Source organism: Odocoileus virginianus, chromosome 28, assembly GCF_023699985.2.
Source record: "Odocoileus virginianus isolate 20LAN1187 ecotype Illinois chromosome 28, Ovbor_1.2, whole genome shotgun sequence".
NCBI lineage: Eukaryota > Metazoa > Chordata > Mammalia > Artiodactyla > Cervidae > Odocoileus > Odocoileus virginianus.
In genome coordinates, this window is record NC_069701.1 from 2,021,112 (window position 1) to 2,040,517 (window position 19,406).

The window sequence follows — 19,406 nt, forward strand, 5'->3', positions numbered from 1 at the left end:
ATTGTTACCAGCTGCCCAGGGTAGGAACGGCTTACCAAAAGTCTCCTACTACCCATTGCACTGAAACACCCAGCACTGTCGCATGGAAGAGAAGGGACCGAGCTTGCATCACCGCATGACCATAACCTGGGGTGGCCAGTCCTAGAACTACGGCCGCTGGAGAGGAGAAACTAGGGACCAGATGGACAGAGCCACGAGCTAGCCTGTGGGAAACTCCCCAGTCATCAGGCATGTGGGCTTGCAATTGGAAGATTCGGTTCTCAAAGTTTTCTCCTGAAAAGAAGCATACAAATTTTAAGGGCACCATAAGTTATTTCTTTTGGTTGATTAGATTCTCAGAAATTGAAATTACTAGAATTTTTTGTTGTTGTTTACAGAGCACAGACCTACAGCAGTCAGTTATTATTAACAGCAAGTAGATCTGTAACAGCTCATATGAGAAATAAACTTGACAGATTTTTTTTCAACTTTGACAGCAATGGAGAAAATACATATAGCACTATCAATAACAAACTGTGTCTCTAGAAAAACATTTCTAAACTCCGAAAAAAAAAAATTTCAATCAACCACACTGGGGAAAAAATAATCTTTCTGAACTTTTTATAGAAACAATTGAAAGATTATTATCTTAAAAGAGGCAATCAAAGAAAAAATGCAACCAAAAAGTATACAGGAAAAAATGTATTAGAAATGTGTGTCAGACACTTTATAAAATACAAACAAAATATTATATAAGATATTATAAATCATATTTATATTTAAAATAAATAGAAAAATATAAACAAAATATATTTTTTCTGAGATTTGTGATACATGTGTTTGTTGACTTTCAAACTCATGAATTACTGTTATTTATTTCCTCATTCTAAGCAAATATAAAAATTTTGTAGTCATACTGTTTATACTTTTTTCTCAAAGAAGCCACCCAAATTGTATGAGTTTCAAGCCTCATAAAACCTGGATCCATTTCTGGGGTTATGCATTCCTTGACAATTAAGCCTTGCTGATATATCATCATCAACTGACTTTAATGCTCTGGTTATCTCTCAGACTGTCCTGTCTCCAACTGGAATTTGTAAAAATCGTTGTATAATGCCAAAGGGTGATGCCAAGGCCACAATGAACATGATAAATGGCTAGCACAAGGCTCTCACTTATGTTATGTCACCTATGTATCCCACAGTTTGCAATTACATGCTTCTCTGTCTCTACTACTCACCCTTGACTTAAACACCTAAGCATCTTCTTCAGCCCAAAAACATGCAGGGAACCTGTGTACTATATAAATGCGGCAATGAGAGAAGGAAGAGGTGGAAAATGAAAAAAAAAAAAAGGAGCAGAGAAGCTGCAAGAGTGAAGAGGCAGACTTTTAAGGAAGAAGTGTAGAAAAAGACTGAAAATGGTTTAAGCTCTGTTTGATAGATCATGCAGCTAAATTAAAAGCCTTTATGTTTTTACCATAACATCCTTGTGTGTGTGTATGTATGTGTGTGCTGTGTGTGTATGTGTGGTGCTGTATGCACCACAAATTTTTATCTTAATTCCTTCATTTTTATTCAAACTTATTCAAACTTTTAGACTCGAAATATTTCTTATTCAATATATTATTTTACTTGGCATTATTCTCACCAGCATACTGCTTTTTAAAAGCAACTCGAATGTTACCTATATTATGCAAATGAAAATCGGTGAATTTAATCATGCAGAGTTGTCCTAGAGGAGCCACTAAGTCATCAAAGGTCCAATGGAAAGATTTGGAGAGTCCTAGTATATTCAATAATTCGCGTATCAGTGCCCAGAATTTAATATAAACTGAATTGAATCCTACACACAACTCTTTGTAGATTCTGTCTGTCGATAAGACAAGCTTTCATAAAAACTGGCAAGCTAAAACTACAGACTGCAGCCCATTTTCATTTTCATTTCATTTTCTTTTCAATGAAACACTGTGAATATAGAGGCATCACATAAATATTTATCAAACTCTATAATTCTTCCAAATGTAATGATAAATGAAAGTATCCTCCAACATGCATATAAAACACCTGCAAAAAAAAATTTTAAGAAGATTGAAATGAGATACAAGCTACCCAAAGTCACAAACAATAAATATATCCCAATACCTCTTCCAGAAAGCCAGTAATACATGAAGCAATCAATGATCGCTTCTGTAACCTCTGCGTACTAGGCCTCTGAAATTTCATTCTTTGCTAATTGAAGAAATAACTATCATTCAGCATCACCTAGCACTGGGGAAATCATGATGCTGCTGACAGGAAGGGCCAGGTAAACCATGGGAAGCCTCTATTATTAAAACATAAAAAGAAGAATGGGTTCAGAGAAAAGACCACACAAGCATCCAGATTGTTGGCTTGCCCCCCAGTGTGGATTTCCTCTTGATGCTGGTCATTATATTTATCATTTACTAGTTACATGAGGACAATGGCAGAACAGAGTTGATACACAAGGCAGAAATAATTACAGATTTGAACCAAGGGTCCTCTATTAAAGCCTGAATTGCCTTCAGCCCACTGCTAAGAAAAGGTCAAGAAGAAGGCACCTGCTGAAAAGAGTAATAAAAACATGCTGCTCATTATTTTCCAGAAGCTTCTAATCCTCTCTCCTGCCTGATTTACATGACAACTACTACATTCATCTGAATGTTGTGGAGTGTTCAGAGCTCCTCCGGGAACATTATATTTCTCTCAGATAATTATGATCAAAAAGTCTAGAGCTAAGGTTAAAAATCCACAGCCAAGAAAAGTTTCTGCTATCACTTGATCCTAACTTTATTCCTCTCCTTAACTTGCTCTGGTCCCAGGGGCAAATTTTGAGCCAAATTCAATGAACATCTTTTGACCTAGATGGGTGGGGATACAAATATCACCTGGAAAAAAGAATGAGGATGGGGAACACCATTTAGTTTGGAATTGTCTTGAACTACACCAAAGTTGCTGAGTAATATCTGTCTTACTCCTCAAATTGTCAAAAAGGAGTTGAAAGGGCAAGTTTTTGGAAAAGAAGCTGGAATGGTTAGCAGCGGTCTATAAGAAACAATATGATTTCCAATGCCTCTGAGTATCAGAAAAGGGAACCTTATATTTTATGACATTATGCAAAAAACATGATCCTATGGAAATTACCCAGCTCTTTCAATATCTGATTTCTGCAATGATAAAACACTCCTCAAATTTCTAACAATACAAATGTTTCTCTTCCTTGTTTTGATTCACCCACTCTTGACACTTGATTAGAGTCTGCAGATAAAGAGTATTAGATTCAGCACTGGCAGCTAGCAAACAGTTCTTCATTTTAACTAAATAAATAAATGCTACATAGTTGTATATCTTTATTCTTTCCTGGGCCACCAGTTGAAATGAATTCTTCTCCCTATTAAAGATCGAGTATAGCATCTCAACACTGGCGAGATAGAAAGATCCTGATCACACTGGAGAAGGTCCAGTCTGACACCTGTGGCTCTCTATGTCACCGGAAACTGACCCAGTACCTTCCACAAAGCTAGAGTTGTTGTCCAAACAACAACAGATTGTGAAGACAATAGTGACAGCTGTCATATGCTATGTCAGGCTGTGTTATTATTCAGTAATTATTCATTCCTCTTTCTCCCTTTCTCTGTAAGAGAAGTATTCCTCTCTGCCCCACATTGATATTCAACTTGATCCCAAGGTGGTCTTTGGTCAATGGAATGCAGACCAGTCTTGAGTTAAGACTTCCAGAGCCACATTGCAAGCTTCCATCAGCTCTGGCACTCCTGACCTGCCTTCGAGAGCACTACAGCCCAGACAGTGAGCACTCCCTTCAACCTGGGTACTGGAGTAGGAAAGACATGCAGAACAGATCATAACTCACACTACAGCCTGCAACAACCTCAACTATTTTGCCAGACTCAAGAGCAAGAAAAAAAAAATATATATGCTTTTACAAGCCACTGAAATTTTGTGATTGTTTGTTACACAGCAATAATATGGAAAACCCTGACTAATACATACACTTAGCAAGGTTGTGGCGGCATGCTGGCATAGAAAAGAGGGGCACTATCACGGGATTTGGAGTCCACTTCACTAGACTGTCCATTCCAGCTCAGACACCCCTCAAATGCTTGACCCTCACTGAACTCCAGCTTGCTGGATTAATGTGACAATTAGAAAGTACCTGCAAAGCACCCAGCGGAGTGCCTAGCACAAAACAGGTACATGATAAATGGATCAATAATATAATTAGTAATAATGAATGGTAAAATATCTTCCAAATTATCCATGATTAATGTTCTGAACTGGAAACTGTTTATTTGGATTAAATATTTCTTTAATACCAGCTAAATAAAACAGTGAAGTCATTGCAGCTTACTAAAGAATCTAACAGAAAATTACAGTTTAAAATGTACAATGTGCTCTATCTAAACCTTCTAAAACTTCTGAGTAGCCAAGACTACGAATGTCAAAGAATAAGAATGTGATCTTTGTGAAGGAAAAAAAAATGATTAAATTGCATGTTCCATCTTCCAGACTGGTCATTGGTCATTTAAATTGTGATTGACTCCATTGCAGTTGAAGGCCCCTCAGCTAATCCATTTACTGTGAATGTTATTAAACATTTATTAAGTACCTATACATGGTAAAGAACTTCAAAGGTATGGTTTTGTTCACTGAGTTCCAAAATAGTTAAGAACCTAACACTGCTAAAGTATAAGTGATAGTTGCCCAGTCATGTCCAACACTTTGCAAGCCTGTGGATGGTAGCCCACCAGACTCCTCTGTCCATGGAATTCTCCAGACAAGAATACTGGAGTGGGATGTCATTCTCTCTCCAGGGGATCTTCCCAACCCAGGGACTGAACCTGGGTCTCCTGGATTGTAGGCAGAGTCTCTACAATTTGAGTCACCAGGGAAGCCCCTAAAACTACTAAGTGGATCAACTAATCCCAGCATAAGCTGATTCACAAAACAGGAGCACTGCAGTTACTAAAGCAAATAAACAGATTTTTGATTTATCAGGAAAGCATTCAGAAAACTATCACTACTAATGAGTAATAGAAGATACAATGGGGTTGGAAAGCTTGCTTAAAAAAGAAATTCATCCAAAATATGAGTTCAATTCCCTGCCTTTCCAAAGAATAAAGAAAAGGAATTTATAGGAAAGAAAGAATCTGTAAACATACTCTAAGGAGCCCAGGTAAATTTAGGGTAGTGTTTCTGAACCACATGCAGAAGAACAGCTCGAAGAGCTCACGTGGAGATTCTTAGGCTCCCAACCCAGAGCAACGGAATCAGAATCCTTGGGAATCAGGTCTGGGGATCTGCATTGCGAACAAACTTTCCAGCTGATTTATGTGTGTGCGTAGGTTTGAGACCCATGAAACAATGCAAGCCATGACACAACCTTTGGCAGGAGTCTTCAAGGTTCTTAAAAGACAAAAATCCAAACAAGTTTAAGCCGTTTTATGCCTGGGGGTCGAATGAAGAGCAGAGACCAGACTTCAGACCCCGGAGCAGCTGTAGGGCTAAACAGTCATTCAGTCATTCTGCCAGCAGCTCAAACCATGATTTTCAGCACTTGGAGGCAGAGCCGATGGATCATTCAATGGGAGCAAAAGCCAAACAGTACAAAGGGATGGCGTCTCTTGTTGCTCATGCATTTGCCAAACTTCTCCCCAACCCTAGCATCCCCTGGCACAAGTCGAGGCAATCATTCCTCGTTAGCTTCATAGGCTGGGATGTTAAAATCTATAAGAAGTGAGATGGAAGAAAGATGGCTAAGAATATTACCATATGGGAATTCTAATCTTCATTAAAAAATTTCAACATCAAGTCCAAGCCTCTTTTCTGATAACCAGAGAAAAACATAGTTTTACTTCCTTAAACAGGGAAACCATATGAAATATAATAGAGAAAAAGAAAAAGTCACTACAGTTTTAAAACTGAGAAATTCTCTAGGAAGTTAAATCAGAAACATGGGTAATGAATACAAAGAACGGAGTACTGAGTTAAGACTGAGAGGGAATGGTTCTAGATATACCCTCAAACAGGTACGTGACTTTACATAATGCACTCAGCTACTCTTTACCCCAGAGGAGTTAATGTCCTAAGAAAAGAGATTAAGTCACAAAGCAACGTCAAAATGAAAGCAACATTATTATCACTTATGGCAAAATTTATTTTATGCAATCCAGAATATAAGAGAACAAATGTGAAACAGTGAGCTGATTTTTCAACAGAGGCAAAAGATACCAAGCTCCTGAAGTCAAAAACACTAATTCAAAAAGGCACATGCACCCCAATGCTCACAGCCGCACTATTTACAACAGCCAAAGCAGGAAGGCCAGCTGAACGCCTGCAGATGGGTGAGCAGGTGAGCAGGAGGCGAGATGAGTGGATAAAGAAAGGTGAGTGGAGTGCTACTCAGTCATGAAAAGCCTGCACGATGCCACCTGCAGCAACCTGGATGGACCTAGAGATTATCATACTAAGTGAACTAAGACAAAGACAGATGTCAGATGATATCACTTACACGTGGAATCTAAACAAACAATACAAATCAACCCCTGTATAAAACAGAACCAGACTCACAGACATAGAAAACAAAGTTATGGTTACCAAAGGGGAAGGCGGGGAAGGGATAAACTGGGAGTTTAGGGTTAACAGATGCACGCTACTCTACATGTGCTGTGCTGTGCTGAGTCACCCTGCTGCGTCTGAGTCTTCACAAGCCCATGGACTGTATACAAAATGATAAACAAGGACCTACTGTATACACAGGGACTATACGTGATATCTTGTAATAACCTATAACGGAAAAGAGTGTGGATAGGAATAGAATATGTATATGTATATACATACATATCGGAGAAGGCAATGGCACCCCACTCCAGTGCTCTTGCCTGGAAAATCCCATGGGAGGAGGAGTCTGGTAGGCTGCAGTCCATGGGGTCACGAAGAGTCGGAGACAACTGAGCGACTTCACTTTCACGCATTGGAGAAGGAAATGGCAACCCACTCCAGAGTTCTTGCCTGGAGAATCCCAGGGACCGTGGAGCCTGGTGGGCTGCCGTCTATGGGGTCACACACAGTTGGACAAGACTGAAGTGACTTAGCAGCAGCAGCAGCATAAATATATATAATTGCAAATCAACTATACTTCAATAAAAATAACTTATATAAAGAATTATAAAACCAGCTATAGCATCAAATAACTATACACACATCTTCTGCATTAATACCCCAGATGAAAACAAAATAGCACAGTACAAACTGGGAAAATCTAGGCCACTCTCACCAAACTGCTCCTGCTCTTGCCTGCATCAAGCTACACCAAGGTGAAACTTCCTAATAAAACAACCCACTGTGGCTTGATGTAGCCTTCTAGGCTGCAGTGGTTACTGATTCCGCCTGACACCTCACTGTCGACCTAACTACCTATATCCACCTGAGTGCCAAAGGCAAGCTTCTCACACTGGAGAAGCACACCGACAGTGGGATTGCAAGGAAAAGGATGGTCAGTAAGGGCTGCTGCCAGCCATCTCGGAGCTCAGGACTAAATCTAAGGATTTTGACACACACTTAACACTTTATTATCTTACAGAGTTTAGACCAACACCAAATTCAAGTGTCTCTAGAAACAAGCAAGGAAGCCCATGCTTGTCTTTAGACTGGAGATTGCAGTGTATACCACTAGGCTCCAAGTTATGTATCTTCTCTGAACATTGGTTCATGAATTGAGTATTAAGATTAATGGGACTATTGGAAGAATTAAATAAGACTCGACTATAAAACCCTTCATACAGTGTGCTGCCCATTGCAAGTACTCAATGAAGCCATTATTGTTCATAGTAAACGAGTAGCCCAGAATAGGCACTCAGTAAAGACTGATACTTATCCTTTCTCATTTTGTATTTCAAAGGTAAAAATACATTCTAACTGAATGACAAGTTACATATAAAAGATAGAATATATGATTAAATCAGAACCCAGTTTTGTTGACATTTACCTTTTCCCTCCTCGTGGCTATGGGATCAGTTTTACGGTTTACACTGGCCATAATCAGAAACCACGTATTAAAATTTTACAATTTAAAGTTTAAATCTGTGATGGTACAAGGAGTTTTACTACTTCTATCCAATATTGAAACAGCTTCTCAAACTCTTTCTCTGGTATAACTACTGCACACTAGGATCCTTAGGACAACCCCCTCCCACTACCTGTTTTCATGACCGTCATCAGCATCATCACCGTCTTCCTTACTGGGAACAAACACCCTGTGAGCACTATAGAAAATACTTTACTGGATCCAAATGTATCCCCCAAACACAAAGCGCCAACAGTACAGTTCACACAAGAATAGAGAAGGCATAGCCCCTGTCTTGAGATGTCAACAATCTAGACAAGACAGAAAAAGATACTTTGGGGACTTCCCCAGTGGTCCAGCAGCTAAGACTCCATCCTCCCAATGTTGGAGGCCCAGCTTGGTCAGGGAACTGGATCCCACATGCCGCAGCTAAGTTCACATGATGCAACTAAAGATCCCATGTGCCGCAACTGAGGCCCAGCGCAGCCATGTAAATAAATAAAAAGAAATATTAAAAAAGAAAAAGTTACTGTGCTAATCAAGGCACGCACAGACACACACACATGGCCAAGCACCTGTATATTTAAAGGCAAATAATGACAATAAGAATAAAAATAAAATACATATCTATAGGTGTGATGATGTGTAAATCAGTAGGTAGGAGACAACAAAAATATTAGGACAACCTTGTCCTGCATCTTAAAATGTTTCTATAAAAGGTAAATTCTTACAGGTAAAATCTTAAAACCATTTTTTTTAAATAAATAAAATTGACAGCATGCCTCCTCTAGTCTATCATGAAAATATTTGTAAGATGCCTCCATGTATCAATGGGGCCAATATAGTACAAACGCCTGTCAGTCAAGGGCCAGATGTGCCTATGAAACACCAGAGACCAAGCAACTAATGCCAGATCGCTTCAGCAAAGCCTGTCTGTAGACGGAAATAATGGCATATAAGATCCATTTGAAAATCCGTTTCACACTTCTAATTTAAAGCCAATTCAAATGCAATTTACTTTATCAAGACCCTTAATTTAGTGAAGGTCATGAGTACACTGAACAGAGGTGAGAATTATTTATGCTTATCAAAAGATAACCAATTAATAGCATTGCTGAACAAGAAAGAAACCAGGGACTCCTACTGAAAACCATCAGCTATCACTGTATAAAGAGGCTTTCTTACAAATCAGTGCATTCTAAGGAAACGCTCTGACTTGATCACCTCTGCACCAATGCAACCTCATTTGTCATTCCGTTTGAGTTCAAGAATAGCCCTTCACTTCCCCAGTGTTGACAACTGATGAGACGTGAAACAACACTTCTGGCACAAAACATGAAACTTACCACTCTCGTCATCAATATTGAACCTTCCAAGACCACTGCCATCCCTGATGGAGTACTGGATCTCCCCATCCCTCCCCGAGTCCTCATCGTGGGCAGTCACCTGCAGCACGCTGGTTCCAATCCGTGAGTTTTCTTTTACAGAGCCAACAACAGCAAAGTCCGGGAAATAGGGAGTATGGAGGTTCTCGTTGACATCCACCACTTCCACCTCCACAAAGGACACGGATGACAGAGAGACAGGCCGCCCTTTGTCCTTGGCCCGAACTGTGAGGTTATAGAACTGCTGCTTCTCATAGTCGAGCTCCCTGCTCAGGCGGATGGCGCCACTTGCTTTATCTATTTCAAATCTCCCGTTGTAATCATTGACCAAAGAATAGCGCACTTGACCCCCCAGCCCCAGATCTGGGTCATGGGTCTCCAGCCAAGCAATGACGGTGCCAACGGGCAGGTCTTCAAGGACCTTCACACTGTAGCTACTGGGAATGAAAGCCGGGGAGCAGTCATTGACGTCATCCAAGAAAACCTTCAAGGTGACAACCGAAAAGAGCTGCTGGCCACTTTCTGCCTTGTCTCTGGCTTCTATTTTTAAAGAATAGTTCGCTTTGGATTCCCGGTCCAACTGGTCCGCTATATACACGATTCCAGTGGAGCTATTGATGGCAAATTGCTGTGTATCTGTCAAGACTGAGTAAGTCACTTCACCATTAGAACCCAAGTCTTTGTCTCTAGCTTCCACTTGAATAATCTCAGTGCCAATACTTGAACTCTCAAGAATGTTAACTGAGTAACTGTCTTGAAGAAAAATAGGGCTATTGTCATTGGCATCTTCCACATTGATGGTAAGCAACCTCCATGAGGACTTTTGTGGATTCCCTAAGTCATAGATGGTGATGTTAAGGAGATAGAGGTCTCTGTGCTCTCGATCCATGGGCATGAGGACTTGAAGTTGCCCGGTCTCCATATCAATATTAAAACAGCTATCCATATTCCCATCGGATATTGTAAATAGCACCTTCCCATTGAAGCCAGAGTCGGAATCATAGGCTTTAATCTTCAGAATATTAGCACCAACTGGCAGATTCTCCTTCACAGCCACATCAGAAGGAAATGACTTGTCAAAATGTGGTCCCTGCCGGTTAACTGAATAAAAGTCAAGAAATCCATCTTCTAGATTCAGTTTCCCATTTGCTTTGGCCTTAATGAGGAGCTTCTCTGCCAGCTTCTGAGCCACGCGAGTTTCTCGGCAACTGAAGCTCTTTGAAGACACCTTTCCATGTAAGACTGAAATGTTAACAGACATGGGGTCCGCAAGATTCTCTCCATCAGTGGCTGTAATCCTGAGAGCAAAATTTCCATTTTTAATGCCAGCATTCATCAGTGACTTTTTAAGCTGCAAAACACCAGAGTCTGGGTTTAAATAAAAGAAACCAAGTTCGTTTCCAGAGATGATTTTGTACTTTACAAGCTCTAGCTCGTCAATATCGATCGCTGAGACAGCTGTGATATGACCCCCAACTGGAAAGTCATAGGAGATCACTCCCTGGCAAGCCACTTTTTCAAACAGGGGGCTGTTGTCGTTGACGTTTCCAACTCGAATAGTCACGTTGACCTCGCTCTCGTGGCGGTATGGCGAGCCCCAGTCAGAGGCTCTGACGACGAACCTGTACGTTTCTGGAGAGGACTCAAAGTCCAGCTCCTCTGTGGTGCTGATGACGCCTGTAAACTGGTTAATGGCAAACGGCAACACGTTCAAGCTGGCAATACTGTAGGTGATGTACCCGTTTTCTCCTTTATCCTTATCAGATGCTGAAACTGTCAGAACGCTTGTTCCCACGGGAACACTCTCATTCACAAACGCCTCATACAGTGGCTGCTGAAATTCTGGGGTGTGGTCATTGGCGTCTTCTATGCTGATGGTGACTTGTGTTTTTACATCTCCTTCTTTATTTGCCACCCCCAATTTATAAACCTCCTTCTTAATGGTATTCAGTGGCTGTGCGGTGACGATCAGACCTGACTGGGGATTGATTTTGAAGTACTGAGCATCCTCACCAGGGGATAATCTGTACTCCACATCTAGTGGTTCGGGACTTAATTTTACTATAGCAACCATGACACCAGGAGGGGAAAATTCACTAATGCTCACTGCGTATGCTTCTTTCTCAAATCTAACTGGGACAGTGTCTCTTTTGGGGTTGGCGATGTGGACTATCTTGACTGCTGAAAACTTCTGAGGTGATCCCTTGTCTTTGGCTTGAAGAGTGAGGTTGTAACCATAGGGAAAGCTCTCCCAGTCAACTGGCTTCTTCTCCTTAATCCTGTACTCATTCACCCACTTTCCTTCCTTGGCCAGGAAGAACTGGTCTAAAGGGTCCCCAGCCACGATGGAAACAGACTCAATCTCTCCATTGGCCCCTTCATCGAGGTCATCGGCCGTCACCACCGCGTATACAGGCTCTGTGTCCAACGAGAAAGGAACGTGAGCGACCACGTGGAGAGCAGGGGCATGCTCGTTTACACGTTCAACGTGAACATAAAGCTTGGCAGTGCTGCTCACTCCATTATTCCCATACAGCTTCATCCCCCGGTCCACGGCCAAGATCTCCAGATCGTATCTGCTCTTTTCATCATAATTTAATCGTCCACTTAAAGAGATGACCCCGCTCGTGGGGTGGACTGAAAAGAGCTCAACTTTGTTCTTGAAGTAGTAGTAGAATTCGCCATTGGAACCGATGTCTGCGTCTGTCGCCGTCACCTGGGCGACGCTAGTCCTTAGTGGTGTGTTTTCTGCGATTGTAACTGAGTAGGTTGTGGGTGAAAATAAGGGCCTCAGGTCATTCATATCTAAAACCTGTACGCTCACTTTGGTCCATGCTTCCAAATCCTCACCTCGGACAGAGCCTTTGACTATCAATAAATAATTGTCCTGAATTTCCCTGTTCAATATGGCGGAATTGCCACCTTTAGTTCTTATTCTGAGAAAACAGAAATCTGCAATGATGACTTCCTCAGCTTTGAAAAAGCCTTCCTCGTCTCCAGACACTATTCTGTATTTGATGTCCCAGGACAGATCGATCAAGGTGATGCCCATACGACTCTGGCTGTTGATGTAAGTCCTTGCTGCCGAGTTCTCATACACGGTAGTATTATAAATGGAATGTGTGAAGTGGAAACCCAGGGGTCCGGTCCCGGGCAGCCCCTGAGAGAGTGTAGCCAAAAGCTTGAGAAGCAGGAGGATGAGGCAAGAAGGAGGCCGTGTGCCCACAGAGTATCCCATAGTTATATCCATCACATCATACTTCCATCCTGGAAGGGAAACACAGAGAGAGAGAAGAGATAAATTAACCTAGAGGAACATGAGAGAAGGAATAGAAGTAACTATTATGAAACAGTGCATTTTGAAAACTTTATTATAAAATCTTTTTACTAAAACATCAATATAAGAAAAAAAAAGTGGAACTACTAGTAGTAGATCCGCACTACTAGATGACAAGGAATTCCAGATCGCTAGGATTTAAACTTATCATGCCCAGCTTTTCTGAGTGACACTTTCACAGTGCTGATAGGATTGACTGCTCACTGGTGTAAGCGTTCTTGTATTCTGAAGGTCAGTTTAGAAATACACACTTCAAGGCTTAAGAAGTTCATTTACCTCTGACATGATATTAAATTCTAGGCAATTATCCTAGGGAAATAATTAGACAAGTGTACATTTACAGGACAGTTTAAAATACAAAAATTGAAAAGACATTAATTGCTTATCAATTGAGAAGCAAATACTTTGTGGCACATTTTAGAAAACACAATACTATGCAGCCATTAAAAATAATGACTAAAAAGGTATGTATTTTCAGATGCAATAAGAATATAATACTACATGGAAAAAAGAGCATAAAACAGTATATTTGATATGATTCTATTATGACTTAAACATTTATACATAAACTGCATTTTTACCTTTAAAATGAATTAACTATGTAGTCAGTTTGGGGAGCACCTAGCATCTTCTAATATTTCTTCAATCAACACTGTTCATCAATGATTGTGTAATTGCTTTTTATAATTAGGATCTTTAAAGAAATGTTTTCCAAGTATTACCATCTTCTGTTGTGTTGAGTTTTAAACTGACCAAGAGCTAGGCATAATCCAATACGATGAAGATAAACAAAATATCATGTAAGAAACCAAGCAGGGAGGACCACCCCTAAGGAGTTACCTGATCTAAGCGATATTCACGAGTGGACTGTGCCTCTCAGAACAAGAGAGGTAAGGGAGATTTTGTGCAAGGAAAATTTAAAGAATGACAAGAGATTTATTTTCTTACAAGTAACTGAAGGAATTACTTCCAATTATTTTTATCAGCTACTATTACATTTCCACAGTCACCACAGCTCTATGACTGTGTAAAAGAAAAGATTAAAAACATTTTCCTATTTTAACTGTAAAATCTGTCAAGTGCTTTAAAAACAGAGAAGGGGAATGCTATTTAACAGGAAAGAACTGTCTATTTATATTCTTTGGCTCAGATTTTTAGAACAACCAAATGTATGAGTTCTTCCACCAAGACATACTCACCAGACCCTCACATTTCCTTTCTCTGTCTCTTCTATGGAAAACAGAATGGAAGAGAAGAGGAGAAAGGAAATGAACCCTTCTACAGGCATTCCGTGACTTAGCTGCTTTGTTACATTTAATCCTCACAACAACCTCAGGCACCAAACTACATGTTAGAAAACTGAACGCTAGAAGACTGTTAACCCATTTGGCTGGAACACTGGCCCATCCAGTTTCTCCCAGCAGCAGAGCATCATCTCAATCCCTGGTCTTTCCTGCTCCAAAATTCATGCTTTTTCCCATCACACCATCATTCTTCCTAAATTCTCTATCAACATAAGCAAAAATGAAATTATTAAGGCTTTCCAGAAGCACATATGACTTAAATTCTATGGAACTAGTCAGTATTTATCACTGATGGGAAAACATAAAACCCACTCACCTTCTCTATTTGGTTACCTCCAGTCTGGTTTTAAATTAGTTACAGTCACTGGTTGTAAACTGAAAAAATCCCCTGGGGAAGTTTAGCATCTTCAAATATTACCAAGTATTTCTGTAGCTTATAAAAACATCTATGGTTGGCAAGGCACATATTATTAGACTTTTTTGTAGATAAGAACATCAAAGCTCACTTTCCTAATAGCAGAATCTGAATTAGAACTCAGACTCTCTCCACCCTCCACAATGCTTTCTCATTTCTTCCCCAATTCTGCCTTTCAGGAAACTCTCTAAGTGAAATTCTGGGCCTGCATTTGCTTAGTTCTATCTGAGAAGGAAATTCACCTTGCTGCTATCATCAGGTGCAGCACCTAGGAGATGCTAAATATGTGAGCAAAAAGAGTACAGTTTGATACAGGAATTTCATAAGCAAAATAAAGACTAAAAATAAAACACAGAAAGATGTAATGACATTTTATATAAGAAGTTAATTTCACAGGCAGTTCCTCTGGCAGTCTGTCCTTGGGAAATGCTCCATGTGCCAAGTTATGCGTGAAGCAGCAGCTTGGAGGCAGAAAGTTCAAATATCCCTCCCAGGAGAGTGAACCCCAGGGGACCAGTGCATCTGGGGGTACCTCTCTGTTGAGCATGCTCAGCTGAAAGATGGGATCCTTAGGAATTACAGATAGAAACCAGGAGAAGCTTTAGTAAGAACCTACATGACTTAAGAGACTCTTTCAGTTCACCATCTGAGAATGCTCCAAAATGGAAGAGGCATTTTTCCGTTCACTATGAACACAGTGGAAGGAGACAGGGGTTTATAAGAGAATAATCGAAGGCATGCACGCTCTCTTAAGGTAGAAAAGAGGTTACTCCCATCTCCAGGGAAATGCAAATTCTGTTTCTGCCTCGTTACCTACTCACCAGTCTTCCCCGGCGGCTCAGACAGTAAAGAATCAGCCTACACTGCAAGAGACCCGACTTCGATCCCTGGTCGGGAAGATCCCTGGAAACAGGAACGGCAACCCACTCCAGTATTCTTGCCTCGAGAATTCCATGGACAGAGGACCCTGGTGTGCTACAGTCCATGGGGTCTCCAAGAGTTAGACATGACTGAGCGATTAACACTTTCATCTTTTCAACAGAGTCTATGTCCAGGGCAATTCCTGTGGTTTTACCAATGCATCACACAAGGAATCTGGACTTTCTGGTCACCAGAAAAGAAAACCACTCCAATGGTGAATTCAGTTCCACTAAAGTTTTCTTAGTCTGTCCCCGAATTTCCACCCTAAGCCCAGCTTGAGGGAAATCTGTCAGGATGAGCCAAAACTGGACACCATCCTATTCCCAGCATCGATACCAGCATGTTCCAAGAACCATGCACCATGAAGAAGGTGTACAATACTGGTGTACTGAACACAATGCTTTTTGAAATATACTCTTTCTAAAGTTTTTATCAAATTTGTTACAATGTTGCTTTTGGTTTATGTTCTGGTTTTTTGGCTGTGAGGCATATAGGATCTTACTCTCCAACCAGGGATCAAACAACACCTCATGCATTGCAAGGCAAAGTCCTAACAACTGGATGGCCAGGGAAGCTAAACACAGTATTAAGGGAGGCAAGTAAACAGAGGCCCAGAGGCCTGTAGTGTGCTCAGCTCCCAAATCCTCCAAATAAGCACATGTTACTTCAGAAGGAGAATCAAGAAATTATACAAATTCAAAGGAGGCTGAAGGGTTTCCAAGGTGGCGTTAGTGGTAAAGAACCAGCCTGCCAATGCAGGAGACACAAGAGATGTGGGTTTGATCCCTGGGTCAGGAAGAATCCCTGGAGAAGGGAATGGCACCCCACTCCAGTATTCTTGCCTGGAGAACCCCATGGACGGAGGAGCCTAGTGGGCTGCAGTCCCTGGGGTTGCAGAGTCGGACATGACCGAGGGACTGAGCACACACACATACAAAGGAGGCTTAAAGACGATCCGTTTCACTCTCTGGAGTTTACAGGCGAGGAAACTGCTGCCCCAGAATAGGATGAGATCCCCCAATATGAGGTCTCAGATCTCCCAGGTTCTAGACAATACCAAATGGAAGAGTTTACCGACTGAATTAGTTTCCTTTGAGTTATATTACAATTTTCACTCTGTGGTTTACCATCATTTTGCAGTTATCTTTGTTTTCTAACATCCATTACTCCCCCTGGAGTTACTCCCTCCTCTAAGTAGTTAACTGTTTATAAATAAACATTTAAGTGCCCTGGGGGAGATTTACTTTTACAAAACCTTCTGGTGAATCCATCAAAACAAAAAATGCTGTCATAACATAATATGAAAAAACATCATTCATTTTAACTATTCGAAAATGATATTTTTGCATACTGAGTTTATTTTTTTTTTAGCAAGATACACTGCTGGAATATTTTTCTTATAAAGCAGAATTAATGATCTTAAATGCAAATGAAAAGACTTTCAAACCACACTGAAATCGAATTGTATTCTTGTGTTCTAAAATCTGGATTTAAGTTTAAAACCCTGAGCAGGACTGAGTTGTCAACTTCAGTTGTTAAAATGAAAATATCTCATGAGGTTTTAGTATTTTTACTTTTGTAAAAAAAAAAAAAAAAAAGCCCACTATGGCACAAATTAATTCAAAACCTTGCAGTTTTCTCCATCAATTTAGAAAATACAGGGAGTGCCAGAAGCAAGAAATTCTTTAAAATTCTGTAAAGTAAGTATTAAAATAAGACTTTGGCTTCCTTTTTTTAGTATGCAAAGATGGCTGTTAAGATGTTTTCTTAAAAAAAAAAAAAAAGAGTCCTGCTTTTCCACATTGGAGATAAGCTATTTGTGAAACCTGAGTATGACAGCGATGGCGTTTGAGAAGCTCTGCACATTGATTTATTTTACTGCTTCTGGATTATTTTAAAGAAAGCACTTAGTTCCCAACCTCGGAGCCTATTTTCTACGACTTAGTAACATAATCAATAACTTTTGATATAATCTCTGAAGAGATCATCGAGTCATCAATCTTGGAGACACTTCCTTTCCAGAGGCAGCACTGCGTGCCTCACCGCCCGGCCCTGTCCACTCGGATGGAGGCTCTCAGGCTGGGCTGAAGAAGGGCAGGGGGTTTCCTTTCCAGGGATGAAAAAATATCACAGATCCCAGGGCAGAGAACAGCTCTGACAAAAGCCACCTCTCTGTGAGCCTTGGCTCAGAGAAAGGCTCAGCTTGCCTGGGGAGCCTGGGGAAGGTCCATGTTGCCACCATTAAACCGGCCTCCTGAAACAGCTGGGACTTGGGAAGAATAGAACAGCGCCTTAGAAAAGCGTTCTGTTTCTACTCCATCTCTTCCCATCTTACAGATTTCTGAAAGGGGCTTATAAGCCAGACAGAGATGGTGCTTGGGGAATGAGCTCTGAGAGCCTGTGAGACAAAGTCAGTACCCGAAGGGCTTCCCCTTCACAGGCACACTCCAAGACGTCTCATGGGAGACGTGCAAACGAAGCTCAGGTGAGGCCTGTGACCGAGTCCGGAGCTGATGCCAATGCCGTGTGCACTGCGGTCCGGAACACACGCCCTGGTGCCTGGCCGCCTGGGTCTGAATCCCAGCACTGCTCTTGAGTAGCTGTGTGACCTCAGCAAGGTACTTAACCTGGCAGTGCCTCATTGTCCTCAACTATACAGTGAGAACGACAGTGCCTACTGAATTGGATTTGCGTTAACAAATATGAAGCACTTAAAACAGTGGCACATGGTAAGGTACAACTGCCATCCATTAATATCATTAGCTAAGGCAGTTTTTAGAGAGGACACAAATCTGTGAGTCACAAATGCAGGATAAGGGAGCAAATTCACAACCTACGCTGACATTTCCTTTTTCAACAAGAGAATCCACATCAAAGGTAAAGGAAAGGATGACTTTTTTACTAACAGCAAAGGGCCACTCCATGAGACCCAAAGGTGGCTTTGCCACTTACTGGATGGGTGACTTTGGGGTAACACTTAAAGCTTTTCAAATAGGGCTTATCTTTAAAATAGGGCTTATACCAGTTCCGTCTCTCATGAAACAGGCTTACAACTGTGTTGGGCACACAGTAAATGTTCCACAAATATGAAGTGGCATTACAGTGAGTCCCCTACACAAGAACGAGCTCCATTCTGAAGCACCTTCATAAGTCCAATTTGTTCATTAGTCCAAGTTAGCTTAGCTACCCAAGTGACACAATCAGCTACACAGTACTGTAATAGAATAGGTTTATTAATACTTTTCACACAAATAATACACACATAAAAAACAAATGAAAAAAATAAAGACAACATATTTCATATTCTAATACAGTACCTTGAAAAGTACAGAGGTACAGTACAACAGCCGGCATACGGGGCTGGCACACAGGTTCACATCTTTGAAAATTTGTAACTCAAAGGTTTGTATGTAGGGGACTCCTGCATAATTATTAAAAGTGTTCATAAGAAGGGATACGAAGCAGAAAGTAACTGAAAGTTGGGATAAGGATAAAGGGTCAAGAAGACGACCATCCATGGAGTGTATGCATGCTGAGTCACTTCAGTCATGTCTGACTTTTTGTGACCCTGTGGACTGTAGCCCACCAGGTTCCTCTGTCCATGGGATTCTCCAGGCAAGAACATTGGAGTGGGTTGCCATGCCGTCCTCCAGGGAATCTTCCCAACCCAGGGATTGAACCCGCGTCTCCTTTGGCTCCTGCATTGAAGGCGGGGAGCAGTCCATCCTTAATAGGAAAGCCACTCTTCCACAGACCCAGGCCCCTGCCATGGGTGGGGGTCAGAGCCAGCGAGAGGTCCCATGCATGGTGACGGGCTAAGGACTCTTGACACAGTTCTCTAACTTATTCCCAAGTCCTGAGTGTACACTTTCAAACTTAGGAAACCAGAGCTGCATTAGGGAGCTACTCCTCAGGCTTGGCATTTAAGTCCTGGGGAGTTCTAGCAGGATTTCTCCTTACAA

At 41.1% G+C, this 19,406-nt stretch overlaps 1 protein-coding gene across 2 annotated transcripts in view; it reads right to left on the bottom strand.

Annotated features, from left to right (window-relative positions):
- Positions 1 to 19,406, bottom strand: part of FAT3 (FAT atypical cadherin 3) — a 767,497-nt gene that overhangs the window by 605,680 nt on the left and 142,411 nt on the right. For both annotated transcript variants that reach the window (XM_070457139.1, XM_070457138.1), the window contains exon 2: positions 9,429 to 12,734. In XM_070457139.1, coding sequence (XP_070313240.1) covers positions 9,429 to 12,717 — 3,289 coding nt within the window. In that variant the 5' untranslated portion in view covers positions 12,718 to 12,734. The remainder of the gene's footprint in view (positions 1 to 9,428; positions 12,735 to 19,406) is intronic.